Source organism: Ailuropoda melanoleuca, chromosome 1 (genome assembly GCF_002007445.2).
Source record: "Ailuropoda melanoleuca isolate Jingjing chromosome 1, ASM200744v2, whole genome shotgun sequence".
NCBI classification, from domain to species: Eukaryota; Metazoa; Chordata; class Mammalia; order Carnivora; family Ursidae; genus Ailuropoda; species Ailuropoda melanoleuca.
Window position 1 is genome coordinate 168,370,704 of NC_048218.1, and position 17,821 is coordinate 168,388,524.

At 42.1% G+C, this 17,821-nt stretch overlaps 1 protein-coding gene across 10 annotated transcripts in view; it reads left to right on the forward strand.

Annotated features, from left to right (window-relative positions):
• ITPRID1 (ITPR interacting domain containing 1) overlaps window positions 1-17,821 on the forward strand; it is a 138,324-nt gene that overhangs the window by 100,420 nt on the left and 20,083 nt on the right. For 4 of the 10 annotated variants that reach the window (XM_034670055.1, XM_019799697.2, XM_019799698.2 and 1 more), the window contains exons 13-16: window positions 4,790-4,917; window positions 5,694-5,805; window positions 6,260-6,496; window positions 10,101-10,155. In XM_034670055.1, the coding sequence (XP_034525946.1) occupies window positions 4,790-4,917; window positions 5,694-5,805; window positions 6,260-6,496; window positions 10,101-10,115 (492 nt within the window). In that variant the 3' untranslated portion in view covers window positions 10,116-10,155. Of the gene's footprint in view, window positions 1-4,789; window positions 4,918-5,693; window positions 5,806-6,259; window positions 9,583-10,100; window positions 10,156-17,821 lie in introns of those variants that run through there. The other 6 variants (XM_034670068.1, XM_019799696.2, XM_034670042.1 and 3 more) reach the window with 2 other exon arrangements.

The window sequence follows — 17,821 nt, forward strand, 5'->3', positions numbered from 1 at the left end:
CAGCAGCAGGCAGAGGACTACAGCTTCTGAGAGATGGCCCTGGGGAAACTCAGAGCCAGGTACAGGGTAAGGACTGGTTCTGGGAGCTAGGCAGAAGGACAGCGATAAGAACTGGGACCAAAGATTAAACCTGGGCCAGTGCCAGGGGTGAGTGACCTTGTGTGCAGAGCAGAGCTCTCCCCATTTCTCCTAGCTGGTGTCAAGAGAGGACCTTGGGCCCAAGTAGCCCCAGCTGTGTGCGGAGATCATACAACTGGAAATAGATCTTTTTCTTGCTTTGACACTATGAGACATCAGCATTTCTGCAGAACATACAGGGGATTTGTGTCCCGTTACAATGGCCATCTTCAGACTTATTGTAGCTTTCAAATGAATAGGAGTTTAAATGAGTGTGCATGCCACCATCTCATGTCTTCTAAAACCTTGTGTCATATTGCCTCAGCCTGCTCTCATCCTAGAATTCACAATTATACCAAAAAAAGGTATTTTTACATCAAATTGATCTGACATTATACACCCTGAAATGCATACTATCTCAGGCTTTATTGGATNCGCCAGGAAGTAGTCTAGTCCATCAGGCAAACCACAGCATCCAGAGATCATGGCTGACCAGTTAGTACAGCCCAGTAAAACCATTAATATGAAAGATTTAATAAGACATCAAGGGTTTATAAGGTATTTGGGGATGTCCTCATGAATTTGTAGGAGCATGGTTCTGGAAACTGCAGGAGCAGGAGGGCGTGCTGCCCCTGGGAGCCCAGCAGCAGGCAGAGGACTACAGCTTCTGAGAGATGGCCCTGGGGAAACTCAGAGCCAGGTACAGGGTAAGGACTGGTTCTGGGAGCTAGGCAGAAGGACTCTGATAAGAACTGGGACCAAAGATTAAACCTGGGCCAGTGCCAGGGGTGAGTGACCTTGCATGCAGAGCAGAGCTCTCCCCATTTCTCCTAGCTGGTGTCAAGAGAGGACCTTGGGCCCAAGTAGCCCCAGCTGTGTGCGGAGATCATACAACTGGAAATAGATCTTTTTCTTGCTTTGACACTATGAGACATCAGCATTTCTGCAGAACATACAGGGGATTTGTGTCCCGTTACAATGGCCATCTTCAGACTTATTGTAGCTTTCAAATGAATAGGAGTTTAAATGAGTGTGCATGCCACNTTCTGATAAGAACTGGGACCAAAGATTAAACCTGGGCCAGTGCCAGGGGTGAGTGACCTTGCATGCAGAGCAGAGCTCTCCCCATTTCTCCTAGCTGGTGTCAAGAGAGGACCTTGGGCCCAAGTAGCCCCAGCTGTGTGCGGAGATCATACAACTGGAAATAGATCTTTTTCTTGCTTTGACACTATGAGACATCAGCATTTCTGCAGAACGTACAGGGGATTTGTGTCCCGTTACAATGGCCATCTTCAGACTTATTGTAGCTTTCAAATGAATAGGAGTTTAAATGAGTGTGCATGCCACCATCTCATGTCTTCTAAAACCTTGTGTCATATTGCCTCAGCCTGCTCTCATCCTAGAATTCACAATTATACCAAAAAAAGGTATTTTTACATCAAATTGATCTGACATTATACACCCTGAAATGCATACTATCTCAGGCTTTATTGGATGACAGGGCATTTCTCCTTGTTTAGAGTCAAGGAACCACAAACATACACTCAAAGAAAACAGTGTTTTACATGTGCATTATTATAACCCGTGGGCAGGTATACACACAGGCACACAGACTTGCAGAAAAGCAAGTGTAAATGGCGGATTGCATTCACCCACAAGAGCAGGCTACTTAAGCCAAAGAGCAAACTCAGGAACAGAGAGAACGGGCATCTATGGTGAGTGAGCCTGGGTTTGTAGGGCTGAAAAATATTCTGGAGAAAAATGTCTCTAACTCAGATGCTAGGGACTAACTAAGGTTACAGAAATTATTTATAAAAAAAAAATCTGGAAAATGAATCTTGGACCAAATGAAGATTATGAACAGGGATAGATACTATCTATTACCTGTCAATGGAAGTTCCAAGTGAATTTTAGGAAAAAGACTCAGAATAACATCTCCACCTCCTCCCTTCCAGAGCAGTACGTAACAGTGCAGAGACTCACTTGACTAATTCGTAAATGTCATTTTTGCAGTCTTATGGGTCACCATGGTTTGTTGATATGATTAATTCTTATGTTATATGTGAAATCTGCATAATAATTTACTAATTTTAAAAAACTTTCCAGAAAAGAAAGTGAGATCATCTGAAATTAGATCTTTGGATATTAGAAAATTCTTCTATAATGTTCATGATTTAGGTTTAAATAAAAAGAAGTCTACACAGCTTAAAAAGTACGATGAGCCAATTCAAAAGTGAAGTTTCAATGTTTTCTGGTGCTGTTGCTCTTACTATTGAAGTTAAAGTTTGTTTCAATGGGTTTGGGTCAGTCGAGTAGACCTTGAATTGACATTGAGTTATAACCCAGCACTTGCATTGGAAGAAAGAGTTCAAAACAGCCTCTCTCTCTCTCTCTCTTTTTTTTTTTCTGCCTAAGGTTTCCTTTTTTTTCTGAAAACTACTTCTATACCTGTTCTAGAGCTGAAAAGTAGTTTTAGTACTTCCAAATGACCAGAAGATGGCAGTGTTTTGGAATCTTCCACCTTACTCCCTTCTCCGGGACCAGCCATCAGTTACACTCCTAAATCCCAGCCCCCTGTGCCTTCCAATCACAAAGGGTTACCCAAAAATAACTAGATGAAGCGTGAACTTTAATGTTTCTAATACTCAGCCTACTTGGGCACCATATTTCCATGCCCCTGGCCTGACCATCCCTAGAACTTGGTCAGCCTGTAGGAATCCACTAGGACCATTCAACTAGCTCAGCCCTAAGGGACAAATAGCCCCGTGTCCAGCCACACTGCTGTGACTCAGTTAGATCTTGAGAAGAAAAGAAATAAATCAGCCTTGAAATCTGCCCCTTTTGACCTTGGACAAGTCAGTTTGCCATTCTGTATCAGAACGCTTTTCTATAAAAAGAGCCCTTCATGGTCTCTAAGATCTTTTCTGGTTTCAAGAGCCATTAATTGCAGTCACCTTTCAGGCACGCTTGCCAACATCAATAACACTTCAAATACTCCTCTAACTGGTGCAAATGCACTCACACTGCAGAAAAAGGAATTAGAAAGTTTTGCCAGGTAAAATACGTTATTCATATATAAAAATTAGGGGACAGAATCAAACAAACTCAGAGCAAAATGATGAGGAGTTTTCAGTATAAAAACATCACTTGTAGGAAAGGATTTCCATTATGACAATTCCAGTAAAAGTAGCCATGAAGCTGCCAGGATCTTGGCCATGGGGTTTTGGGGAGAAGAGTAAGAAACCTGGGACTTCCTAAAAACAGGACTAAGAGGAATTAACACAGCGGTAAGACTGGTCTCCATGTAAGGAAGAAGAGATGTTGAAAGAAGGCTGCCATGAAAATCAGTTTCCTTTAAAGAGCCTTCCAGAAGCCCCACTCCATGCTCTGCACTGTCATCTCATTGCCATCCTACTGCAAGGGATGCTGGGAAATGTGATTTGTTAGATACATTGTTGCCCTAAGATATTAGAAGTCTGTTCATGTGAATAAAGGGGAAAGACAGCAAGCAGGCAGTTAGCAGCCTCTGCCATGCTACTCTGGGAGGCGGGTGCCCGGTAGAGAAAGCATTAGGGTCTAACAAGCATTAATGTCACTTAGAGTCAGATGGGTAGAGATGCTGGGTTCCGGATCATGCATCTATTCATTTTTTTAACGATTTTACTTATTTGAGAGAGAGAGAGAGAGAAAGAACGAGTGGTGGGAGGGGCAGAGAGAGAAGCAGACTCCCTGTGGAAGAGGGAGCCCCATGCAGGACTCGATCTCAGGGCCCTGAGATCAGGACCTGAGCCGAAGGCAGATGCTTAACCGACTGAGCCACCCCAGTGCCCTCATGCATCTATTCAAAGCATGATCCAACCTGGGCTGGAAAACAAGGGGAGAGCTAGTAAGAACTCAGTGAATCATCAGGTTCCCAACAAATGACCTGGACTTGGCGGCTGCAGGAAGATATATAAATTAGGAAACGAAGGCAGAAGCACAGTCACAGAAAGAAAGCAAGATTTAAAGAATAATTCACATCAGGATCAATAAGGAGCAGGATGTGGAAAATAGAGTTCCATTCTAGATTCCAGTTCATGAAGAGAGTGGATGCCTAGCTGATGTCTGCCTTAGTCTGGATGAGGTTAGCTACATGGAGCTGATCCTGCAGATTTCACCATCAGGGATTGTGGTTAAGCAGGTCTAAGACTGATAAAAAAATACATCCTAAGCAGACTTTCTCTAATCAAACACATACCATCGGGACAGATGTGTTCAACGTTATTGAAATTCAGAGTGAGGCAGTATTCAACACCTGAGTTAAACAAGATTTAACAGGACCCAACTTACCTAAGCTCAAGCCCTCACTCTGACCTACTCCCCCCTGCTCTCCTTACTCTGCGTCCTCGTACCCCTACATCACCTAGCTCTTCAGACAGCCGTCCTGTCTCCGGGACATAATGTCTCCAAGAGCCAATCAACAACCAGCTGCTGCCCTTCCGTCCCAGCAAGTATTGCCTCCCCTCACCTGGAGAAGCCAAAGGCAGGGCTTCCCTCTACTCTTCCCCACACATTACCCACAGGGCTTCATTGCAGACAAGGGAGCCCCAGGGGGAAGGCAGGCTCCACCATGGTGAACTCTTGGAGTGAATCAGAAAGGACTGCCTTTTTAGCTCTTTCTCGTTGTTCTCAGTGCACAGTCCACGAGATGGAAACGATGAAGACGGTGTGCCAGAGTTTCCGGGAGCATTTACAGGAAATTGAACAGCACCTTACAGGACAGCAGGCACTCTTTTGCAGGGACATGTCAGAGGAGGAAAGGTAATTATCAAAGAGAGTCATAAAAGTAAGTAGAGCCCACACACCTGCAGCAAGGAAAGGTAATCAGGGCAGGACAGATGAGCACCGGGGAGCAGGACTAATGAAAAACGAGCCTTTTTCCTTTGCTTTGCTGTTCTTGTTCTTGCTTTCTCAGTGGGAGTCTGTGAGAGCTATTTGCCAGATAGCAACACTTACTCTTTAAGGCCAAGGCTATTTGAGGTCAGAAGATGGGCAGTCAGCTGGGAAGAAGGGGATAGCCAGCAGGATATCATCCATTGATGTGAATGGGGCTTATGCAAATGTTAGTGTTGGGGGTTATTAGAGTTTTGAAAATCTGCATTATTTTCACATAGATGAAAAGCATATGTCCCAAAAGTAGATTAGCTCTTGCTCGGGCCTGAGGAGTGGGAATAGAGATTAACTGTAAAGCGGCACAAGAGTCTTTATTGGGCAGATGGAAGTGATCCCAAACTGACTGGTGGTGAGTGATGCAGCTTGGCCAGTTTACTAAAAATCATTGCACTGTACTGTTAAAATACAAAATGCATTATACTGTTAAAACTCTGTGGTATGCAAATTATTCTGCAATAGAGTTGTTTAAAAAAGTAAGAGCACCTGCCCTGGTGATATACCATGTCTGCAACTGATACGAATAAAGAAGGTGACAGTCCCTTGTAAGAAATGTCAGAGGAGTGACCTACATTTTGAGAGGGTCGATGGAGGACTGCGCTTGAAGGTGATGGGAAGTGTGGCTGATTTCTATTCTGTACCTGCAGGGAGGAGGCCGACCAGCTGCAGACTCTCCGCTGGGCCCTGCGGCAGCAGGTCAAGGAGCTGGAGTTTCAATTAGGAGACCGGGCTCAGCAAATCAAAGACGAGATTCTATCGGTACGGGGCGGTGGGGTGTGTGGCTTGACTCCATCCTGCGGACCGTCGGAGGGATGCATTTAATCAGAAACCTGATTGTGCAGTCACTTCAGATTCTAGGATTAGGTGCCAACACCTCCATATTAAGTATAAATAAAGTGAAGCCTTTGCTCAAGGCCACATGGCTAGGTGATGGCAATTCAGGATTAGAACTCAGGTCGTCTAATTCCTAAGCCAATGTTTCCTCCTGCCCTGTAAATAAGCGACGAGTATTATTAGCCATTTTCCCAATGAGAATAACAAACACAACTGTTGAGCTAGTATGGCTTAGTCACTGCCAGAATGAGCTGCTAGTTCACAGAGCCCACTCTAGAGAATTCCTCAGCCAGGAGTACCTTTCCCATAAGTCTGGCTGAGCTATTTGGTGCAAATATGGTAAGTTGCCCACTCTTTTTGTCCTTATTTTCTTTTTTAGCAGCTTGAGCGTCTCACAGAGGAACAACCTGAACACTACCCAAACCTGCATGACTGGAACTGGACAGAAGAAAAGAGTGGCCAGACTTCAAGTGCTAAAATCGACCCAGCCATGGCCCCCTGGGCTGCCTTTCCTCCCCACGATGGCCAGCAGGCTCCCAGCTCAAGGGTGACCCATTCGGCTGCCGTTTCTCCACGCACCTTGGACAGCAGCACCAGGATGTCTCCTCCAGCTGAGGTAGGGTCAGGCCCAGCCCCTTTGTCAAATTGTCCTATTGGAGAAAAGCATACGAACCGATCCTCTAGGCCGGAGTGGTTTTGAAGAACTTCCTACCAAGTGTAGCACATTCTAGCTAGACAAGGAAATCTAGATTGCCCCCAAAAAGTGTCTATCAACCGTTCTTCAGCTATTTTTTAAAGTATTCTACTCTGTGCTTCAACCCAAGAGAAACTCAATATTTCAATATTTATTCAGTACAGAATAAGTGAGCACCCACTATGTGCTTGGCACAGGGAATTCATGGTGGCCAAGATAGATGCCTCTCTCTCTAGGTATAAATGATAGACAGTCTTTGCCCTGCAGAAATGGAGAGTCTACTGGGGGAGATAGAATATGGGCACATAAAGAAATATGGACTTGAAATCTGTGGAAGAGCTTTGAAGGAAATCACAGCATTTTTTAAAGAGAACATAGCAGGGAGTCTGTTTGAGATCAAGATGTCAGGAGGGTCTGATTGAGGAAGTGACATCAGAAGAGGGAAAGAAAATCCAGACCCCAGAAGGATCAGACTGTCCAACAGCCTGAGGCAGTTGGCCCCTGGAAGCATTGATAAAGCCCCTACCAGGTGCCAGGAGACCCTCGAATGCTAGAGACAGCTGTGACCAAGGCAGACATTCGACTCGTAAGGAGTTCGATGGGGAGCGAAGAAAATAAGAACAACCAACAAGATCATTTCAATATCGATAAATGCCATGGAGAAGACAGTGTGGGAACACGGTAGGGGGTGGTGTGGAAGAAAAGTGTACAGCATTCCTGAGGGTGACAGGCAAGGCCTTGCTGAAAGGAGGCTATTTGGCTAAGACCTGAATGGGGAGGAAGAGGAAGTCATGTGAAATTCTGGAAACCTTTAAAGCAGAAGGAATGGAAGGTTTGAAAGCCCTGAGACAGAATCAGCCTGAGTTGCTGAGCACGAGTGATGGGAGTGTGGAGGGAGAGGAAGTCCAGGGGCCGACTATATGCCGGACTCTGAGAGCCACGATCCTTCTTCCATGTGGAAGCCGTTACAGGCTTTAAGCAGGATTGTCATATAGTCTGGTTTACATTTAAAAATCACTCTGACTGCCTGTGGGGAACATGCCCTTGGGGACTTGCAGCTAGGCAGCGCTCCCGGGGACGAGGCTGTTGGTGTAATCCCTGCAGTGAGAAGCAAAGTGTCATGTTGCTTCCATGCAGCCGGGGAGGCTTGGGAGCCCCCCAATCCACTGAAATGCAGGATGCACTGGCAGTCTTGAAGTACTGGAGGAATTCTAAGGAATGGGGAGTGAATGAAGAATGGACTAGTCAGAAGAACTTCATGCCAAAAGTAATCCCTTGAGGGAAGTTATAATGTGTAGGCGATGGGCCAATGGACGTCACTTCCTAGCAAGGAAACTAAGAAGTATTTCTTTTGAAACTAGCCACTGCCAGAATGGACCTCCAAGCCTATCTCATGCTTCATCCTTCTTGCTTTTTGGAAACCCTCTGGCTTCAGTGGAACCCTCCTACCCTCGGGACCATCCCACAGTTTCCTCCGTTGAGCACTTTCTCAGAGTGTGAACATCCCCCCTCCATCCTTAATTCTCTTCTTTTTCTCTCTCCACACCAACTTTCCAAATATATGCAGTCTCCAGGCACCTCCGTCTCTAGTTCCTGCCCTCTCCAGAATTCCTGCCCAACATTCTCTATTCTCTATAACATATTTTCCCCTGGAAGACTTGCCTGTATGTCTCACTCAGCATCTAACACTGATCCTGTCATTTCCCTGAATCAGTTCATCTTCATCATACTTTCTGTCCATGACATTGTCATTCTTGTTGTGTAGACTCAGAACCACAAATTCACATTGTCTCCTCATCCTCCCTCATCCTCTTCCCTCAGAATCAGTTATCACATCACTGCTGAGGGTCCTGCCACAATGTCATTCCCAGAAGTCCCTTCAGAACCTATTACTTGTGAAGACCCAACTGAAGGGCCTCCTGACTGGCTCTAGCTTCCTTCCCTCTGAGCTGTACTGGCCTCTGCCAAAGTGGTCTCCCTTGGGCATCACTTGGGTCATATTACCCTGGCCTAGGGTGAGTAGCTGGGGAGTCCTTTTAGGCTATCCAGAGAATTAGAAAGAAGTCACAGGATCATCCTTCCCAGAGCAGGCTTTCACCAAACAGCCTCTGTGCCCTGCAATTATTATGCCCCTCTCCTTATCTCCTGCTGCCTCATTTCCCTTGACCACATCCCTATGTTGGCTCCTGCATCATGGTTCAGCTTCCAGCCCCAACTTGGCTCCTGATATATTGCATTTGTACCCCCAAATTGCTTCCCTTTCTAAACTTTTTCAACTTTTTACTCGCCCTGGGTCAGACTCCAGGCTCCTTTGTTTACCTCCATTTCTCCAATGTAAACTTTGAAAAAGTTTGCCATGGTTTCTGCAGATGACTTCAGATATGATGGAGGAGGAAAAGGAGACCTATTGCCTTCAGATGAAGGGTAGCATATGGACTCCCCAAGGATCACTAAACATCTCATGCCATTTCCTTCTTTATTCTCCAAACTCTCCAACAAAGAGCGCAAAAGGGGAACCAAGATGCCCATCCCACCCAGAACCTTTGCTGTCTTCAGCGCATGATGACCTGATTGCCAACACTACTTCCAAATACCATCTTCTGTAGTTCATGCCCTTCTTCCCCTAGACGTGAAACCTCTAGACGCCCAGCCCACCTGGCGAACTATGGATTAACTGCTAGTGTCCCCAGCGGTTCTCTGTCCTGAATACCCTTCAGACTCACAGGGGAGCTTTAAAAAACACTGACATTGAAGCCGCACCCCAGATCAATTAAACCAGAATCCCCAGGGATGGGATCCAGGTACCTGCAAATTTTAAAAGATCCCCAGATGATTCCAATATGCAGTTAAAATTGAGGATTGTTGTTCTAGATGAAGAGGCTACCATATAATTCAACTGTTCCTGTTGTTTTCTAAGGGTTCTCTTTTATTTCCCATTTTTCTTTCTGTACCACCCCTCTCAGCTGAGGGAGTCTTTCACAATTCATTGACAATCACCAAATAACAAAATTGGGGGACAAGAGAAAGAAAAAAATGACGTGTGGACTTTATTTCTATTTTTACAGCATGACTTCTACCTTGCTCATCGGTTCCTACATTTCATCTTTATGTATAGAGAAGTAGTAAACAGATGACTTTTTTTCTGTTTTCCTTCCTTTCCCAAAATTCCTATTCCAAAGTTGACAAATGAAATTAAATATACATATTTGATTAGGTAAGTCAAGGTAAGGATTTTTTGTTTCCTCAATTTAACACCTTCCATCTCTTGCAGGAAATGTCTGTATAAAATAGCCAATTACAAAAAATTATGGGCATGTAAGTAGTCTTCTAAATGTATATAGTTGTTCCACCACTAGGACACAACACAAGCCTTCTAGGAAGGTTGAACGATTAGACAAATTTCCTTTCCAGTGTAAACATTATTTTTTTTATTTTGTTATGTTAGTCGCCATATAGTACTTCATTAGTTTTTGATGTAAACGTTAAATGTAAATGTAAAACTGGGTGTTTTGAATATTATTTGTAGTACACGAGGATATGAAGCAAGTTTCTCAAGGATAGAATCTACAGCAAGCATTCAGGTAACTCAAATACTCTGACCTTATGATTTCCCCTATCTTTCATTCTTCCACCTTTTCCATAATTAATGTTTATATCATAGTATTTATAACAGCTGCAGTATTTCACTCCTATATCAATGTACTCAACCTAAAACATCATAAAACATTGTCTAATGCTTGATCGCTCAACCAACTGAGCCACCCAGGCGCCCCTAGGCTTGGAAAATTTTTTTCTGAGAACCCAGCTTAAAGCTAAGTAAGATTCCATTTTGGAGTCCAGATACACTTTGACAAAGTTCAGACATATTTTTGACCCAAGTTGCTTCCACACAAACAGATGGAAATGAAGATTTGGTGGTTGTCCGTTTGTATGATCAAACTGGATAAAACCGACGGACCATGCAGGTCGCCATTTGTTTATACAAAAATAGGAGTCTTTGCACGTGACAAACCTTACCTCGTTTGAGTCTCACAATGCTAAAGAGAGTAGGCCCCATTTTGAACAGTGAGGAAGCTAAGCTCCAAAGAGATTGACCTACACAAGCACACACTGAGTCTTGTGCTTGACTAAGAAGCAACGGCATGCTGGGGTTAGGAGCTCAAGCTCTGGAGTTAAATCCAGGGTTTGAAGCTGAAATCCAACTCCACTACTTATTATCTGTGCTGGGTAAACTACTTACCCCCTGGGTAAATTACCCGACCCTCAGTGTCACCATCTGTGAATTATCAGAGTGAATGCCTATATAGCCCTTTAGAAAAAGCCTGGAACATGGTTCAGTATGATTCCATACTGACCCTGACTCAGTATGATTAAGATTCTGATGACAATAAGAACAAGAATAGAGGCAGCTCTTTAATATCTACTTCCATGCAAGGTACTGGGCTAGAGACCGTATGTGCATTATCACTTTTCGTCCTAACAATCCTGAGAGGCAAGAATGAATACACACATATACATGCTCAAAAAGATTGTAAATTGTCTAAATTCTGGCAACTAATAAGAGATTGAGTTGACTCTCTGATTCCCTGCTTTGCCAGTGGTTCCCCTTTATGGCTCTGCCAAACTTTGGGTCTTATGTGGAGCCCACTGATGGGTCCAAATCAACCAGAGTAACCCTACTTCTGACCACATCTTATAGTGGGCTTTAGTAGAGATTTTTCTTTAAAAAAAAATCTCATTACTATAGAGAAGTTTGAAAAGCACTGTACTATGCTACTCATACATGACTCTTACAGTCAGATGCGAGTTCTGAGTGGCTTTCATACAAGGAAATGACTTCCGCCACATAGGAACCCTCAAGAACCTACCATCCTAAAAACTCTTAGATTACTGCCACTCGTCCCACTGACAGGAATAATGGCAAGAGTTCCCTTTGCAGCCTCTGAATGATTTTTCTGTGGGATCTTTTTGTTCTATCATCAAGTCCCAAGATGCTGAATTCTCTTTCTTTGAAAGTTGACTATATTCAGGAGAACCCAGGCCACATATTTGAAAACCAGAGAAGTTACTGCAATAAATATTTATAGAAAGTTAAAAGCAGCAAACTCTTTCATTCTGAAGCCCAGTTCAGGGTTGGAGTCATTTTGTTTCAACGAAAAAGGAGGAAAAAGTAAAACCATACTACCTGCTTATTTTCAAATTTAGAAATTGGCAAGGGAACAATTTAACCTCTTCTGTGTCAAAGGACAAGTGTCGCTTCCCTGTATTAATTTCATTCTATCCAGATTCCATCTCTGTATTCTAAGCCAAAGCTTTGAATAGAGAAGACTGACTTAGAAACAATATTGGGAACTCAAGTCACATATTTTCCTTGGTTTTGTTATGCATGAGTGAAGACCCAGATTGCATGACGGAGACAAAAAGTTAAAACCTTGAAGACTGCTTTGAACCACAGCATATGCATAGGCTGCATAGATTTGTCTAAGAAAATACACTTTTTTTGTCCACAGATAAACATTTCCCAGAAAAGTGTCCCATTAGGTTTTGTTTAACAGATATTCCCTTATATGTGGATTTTTGTCTGTAGGACCAGAGTTATTTTGTCTTCAAAAAGAAATAATTGTGTTGAGAAAAAAAAAAAAAGATCAGAAGACTTCCTAATGACATGAAAATCTGGTCTATTAAACTGTTTTTTCTTTGTTGAGAAAGTACTCAGTTTCTGTGGTATAACACTAGTCAAATAAAATGGGACATTTGTGCAGAGTTTAAAGACTAGAAGTAGTTTCCCTTTGAGAAGAAAAGCTTCAGAGTATTTTATTGTGGGTTGGTGGGTTGCATATCTAATTTCAAATTGTAATTAAAACAACAAAGAACAGCTGTAATTTACAAGGATTATGGTTGTTAAAAATGATGTCAAATTGCCTTTTTTGAAAATTGAGAGAGTACAAGGAGAAGCCAAAATATGGATGTCACCTTTCTCTACCCAAACTCATGGCAGCTTTCTCTACCCAAACTCAGATTCTAATAGTCTAATTTTAAAACATTAGTAAACCAGAAGTTTAGTATGGGATATGCCCTTCTGAATCTGTCCCCAGTTAAGTAAAGGAAGAGCCCTCCACATCAAAGATGATTTCTTATTAGAATCACATTGAAAACTTTTCCCTTTGGGTACTTCGAGAACCCAGTGCTTTACCAGGAAAATGGAAGCGAATGAAAACAATCCTTAAGTTGTACCTACACTTATTTTTATTCCTGTTATCCTTCAATAATTGCTTATTTGTTGATGACAATGTACCAGAGTCACAGGATATATATGTTTTTCTTTTTTAAATCTGAAGGTATTGGGGGTATGTTACAAGTGTGTAGTTTATAAGATTTAAGAAACACAGTAGGTGCCCAGCATTGGGACATTATCTTTGAATATTCAACATAATCTCCTATTAAAACTATACCGGGTTCCCTCTTTTTACCTGAATAGAGAGACAACTATATTGTCCTTTCTGTCTCCAGAGTACCCTATATGGGCTCCATCCTTAATTCCAAAGTCTACATAGCACTTAATTGCTCACATTTCCTCCTTCTCCCAGACTTTAGAGTAAGTTTCTTAGAGAGGTTGAGTCCTTATCTTCCTGGAATTGTTTGTACAGAAAACTCTAACCAGAACATGTTAGGGGCATTTGGTGAAAAAATAAACATAAGTTTTAAAATACTGGACCTGATCTCAGAACTAAATTCCTAAACAGAGATGGAAATCTGCATTAACAGTATTTTTCTTACAACACTTTAAAACGTTTTTCCACTATTTCCTTTTTTGTTTTTTGCTTTGCCTTCGTGGTTTCTGATGAGTAAACTTCCCTCATTTGAATCACTGATTCCTTGTGTGTTGTTTTCATCTGGCCTTTTCAAGATTTTTTTCTTTGTTTTTATTTCTGTTCTTTGATTTTGATGAGTCAGAGCATGGCTTTCTTCAAGTTCATCTTATTTGAAGTTTGCTGAACTTCTTGCATCTGCAAATATATGTTCCTTTATCAAATCTGGAAAATTTTCAGCCATTATCTCTTCAAATAAATTTCTGCACCATTACTTTCTCCTCACCTTCCAGGGTTACAATAACACCAAAGTAAGAAGTTTTAATACTGTCCCACAGTTCTTTGAAGCTCTGTGCATATTTTATCAAACTTTTTGTCCTTCTGTGTTTTCCAGATTGGGTATTTTTATTCATCTACCACCAGGTTTATCGATTCTTTTCTTTCTCATCTCCATTCTGCTTTTGTGGTCCTACGGTGAACTTTCTATTTCTGTTATAGTATCTATCCATTCAAAATTTCCATTTGGTTCTTGACATCCCTTCTATTTTTTGGCTGAGAATTTCTATCTTTCCACTTTCAAGAGTGTTCATCCTTACTTCATGTACATCATTATCAGAGGTTCTTTAAAATCTTTGTCCAATCATTCCCACATCTGGCTAATCTTGGAATTTATGTCTGTTGATTACATTTTCCCTTGAAGGCTGTTAACTTTTTCTTGATTCTTTGTATGTCGAGTAATTTTGGATTATAACCCAGACATTTTCATAATATGCTATGAAACTCTGGGTTCTGGGTTTAACTTTATTAAAACTTTCCTGTGGACCGTTTTGTTGTTGTTGTTGCTGTTGTTTTGCTTATTTGTTTGCTTTAGTAGGCAATCCAAGTAGCTGCTTCAGACCACAGCCCTGACCCACTTGCACGCTGTGGTTCCAGTATCAATTTAGTATTCACAACCTTTGGGTAGTATCTGGCCTACCCTGTGCATGCACCGTTCAGAGTTCAGTCTAAAACCTGGGTTGTGGTTTACGCTACAGTTCAGTTCTCAAAGTGTTTGCTATGTTGCTTATGATCAAGTTCTATGCATGCACAACTCATAATGAACCCAAGACTTTATACACAGATTTAAAGGATCCCTTTCTCCAGCTACTGCTCTTCTGCAAAGCCACCACATTTTCTGACTCCTAGGAGCTCCTCTTCATGGCTCTGCCTGGAAAACCATAGTTTTAGCATCAATGCACTATAAGAAACTTCCTGAAACTAGGTCTACCTCAGAGCAAAGTAGCAAGAGGAAAGAGTCTTCAAACCACGTGCTGCCATAGCTGCTACCCTTATACCACCTCCACTGTTGCTGCTCTTGCCACTGTGGTGGAAACACCACTTCATTACCGGACACATCCCAAGTAGGGCTTGAAGAGGTAACGGTCTCTCTTTCCCAGAGACTCCTTTCCCAGCTTTCTGGCCCAAGAGAGAGGATTTTTGTTGCAGCATTTTGTATTAGCACCTACTGCACAGTTTCAAGATTCAGGCTTCCCTGGAATCTATGCCAGGAAATATGGGAGGAAAGAAGATGCAGAGACTCTTCTCCATAGGTGGCGTTGAGTTTTTTAGTCTCCTGCCCAGCTGACTTGCTATTTTATCCTCTTAGTCCTCAGATGGTGGTTTCATGTATTGTGTTCAGGACTTTTGGTTGTAGTCAGTGGAAAAGATAGGGTGGCATGCATTTACTCCATCTTAACTGGAACTAAAATTCGCCAATCTAATTGTCCTTCATATTCTTTTATTATAGTAAATAAGGCTAACACTTTCTTACTATGTGCTAAATACTGTGTTAAAACTTTTATATGCATGATTTACATGTAGTGAAACAACAAACATTTGTCATAAACATCATTATCCCCAGTTTAGAGATGACGAAACAGAGACTTATGGGGGTTAAGTGAACTGCTCAATGTCACACAGCTGGAAAACCAAGAGTGATCCTGGTCTGCTCTGACCCCAGAGCCAAACTCTGAATCACTCTGCAATATAGCCATGGCTAGCTCTGTCACGCAGCCCGAATGGGGCCAGAGCTGTAACTCTGATTACATGTGAGGATCAGGCAGCAGTCTTCTCTGAGACACACATTTTCATAGCTTTCAGCATTGATTAGGTCAAGTTGAAAGATGTACTTATGCACAAGGCAGGTTGAGATTTAATATTGCTTTGTGTTGGTTCTTGGGCAGGTGTTTGTTTAAAGGAAGTGGGAACAGGTGTGTGGGCTCTTATTCAATTACATGATGGAGAGGAACACACTGATCCATGGCCATTTTCAAGGAGAGATGCTGATTGTGCTAATTAATCATTTGTCTGTCAGGACAAAATAGAACATAATAGAAAATGATGTTCCAGTTACCATAGGTATGGAACACAGACTCGTGTGTCTGGCACTCCAGCACCCAGATGCAACTGTTTATGATGACAGCGATTAAGATGCAGAGCCTGAGTCCTCCTGGATTACCATGTCTGAGATGGTTGGAAGGAAAGGGGTTTTACAGACTCTTGCCAACAGCTTGGGACATCATCCAACAGGAATTGCGTCTCAAAGGGACTTTTCCCTTCAAAGAGATTAATTGAGTCCTTTTAGATCATGATGGTATTACAGAGTATGGCTGAATGGAATATTTTTCCATCTTTTGTCTTGGAATACTCAATCTACTTCACCTAACCAAGACATTTGTGCTCATTTTTGTCTTGTAATAATATTTCATTCTTTCTTTAAGTTATTCACTTGCCACCCAACAGCCAGAGTAGTCCCTTAAAAACAAATCAGGTGCTTTGTTCCCCTGCACAAGAATCCCCAATGGTTTTTCAGTATATTTCCAGTATATTTATAACCAACTCCTTACCAAGATCTACAGTGCTCTACATGACCAGTCCTGCCCACCTCTGACTTCATTTCATGCCACTCCCTCCCTTTCTCACTGTGATCCAATTTCATAGATCGTCTTGACAATTCCTGAAAAAACTAAGGCCATTCTCACTTCAGGAGGATTTCCCTTGCTGTTTCTTCCTTGCATTTGTTATTCCACTTTTCCCAGACATTCATATGGGTGGTACTTTCTCATTCGGCTCTTCAGATGCCTTTCAGAAAGTCTTCCCTTACTAGCCCTATCCAAAATAGGATTTCTTCCTGCACATATCTCTGTATATTCTCTAGACATTTAATCTACTTTGTTTTCTTCATAACATTTATTATCTGGATGTTTATTACTTTGTTTATTTGTTCTGTGACTGTCTCCCTTACTAGAATGTAAGCTTCATGGGGAAGAGACTTGTCTGTCTACCTTTCCATATTTTATCCACAGGCCTAAACCACTGCTTGATACATAATAAGTTCATAAAAGAACTTGATGAGTAAATGGACAGGAGAGTTATTTAACTTATCAATATCTACACTACTTGATATTGAATATACATAGATAAAGCATAGTCTAATCCATCAAGGAATTTTTAGTTTAGGGAGGAAAACATATACAGCTAATAATCTGTCCATGTTACTTCTTTGCTTGGACCTTTCAAAACCTCCCCATTCACAGCGAGGTTTCTGAGCGTGGGATCATCATTTTCACCAGAGAGTGGAGAAGTTGAGAAAAAAAAATTAGGACACATGGCAAGTCTTTAAAAAGTGAATGCAACCCAAGTGACAGTATTCTAACTCTTCCTTCAGGGTTACATCTCCTTTCAAATTAGAAGAGTTTCCTCTTGGTTGCAAGTAACAAACCTAACTCCATGTTATAAAATCTGTCTCAAAGATTTTTTTCTCCACTCTCGGCCCCCACTTGCTTCTCTAGCACATGGAACTTGATATCTGAGTTCCCCTTATTGTAAAACCACTCTCTCCCAAGGGCCTGCTTCAAAGCAGAATGTAGTATGGACAGGTTTCCTTTACCTTTAGGACCTCATGCCTCTATGGGTCTTTCAGATTATAGTAAAACATCTAGTCAAACCTATAGTGATCCTCAAATATGACTGCCCATTCAAATAATCTGAAATCTTCAAAAAGCCACCATTGCCTAGAAAAAAACACCCAGATATTTTTATATAATTGGTCTAGGATGGAACCCAAGGATTGGCATTTTATAAAAATACTCTAAGTAATTTTAATGTGTACATGGGGTTGAGAACTATTGGTATAAGTAATCTCTAGGTAATTGTATTTATAGGGAAATCATTTTTTTTAAAGATTTTATTTATTTATTCAACAGAGATAGAGACAGCCAGCGAGAGAGGGACCACAAGCAGGGGGAGTGGGAGAGGAAGAAGCAGGCTCATAGCGGAGGAGCCTGATGTGGGGCTCGATCCCATAATGTCAGGATCATGCCCTGAGCCGAAGGCAGATGCGCAACCGCTGTGCCACCCAGGCGCCCCTCTAGGGAAATCATTTTAAACATGTATGCCA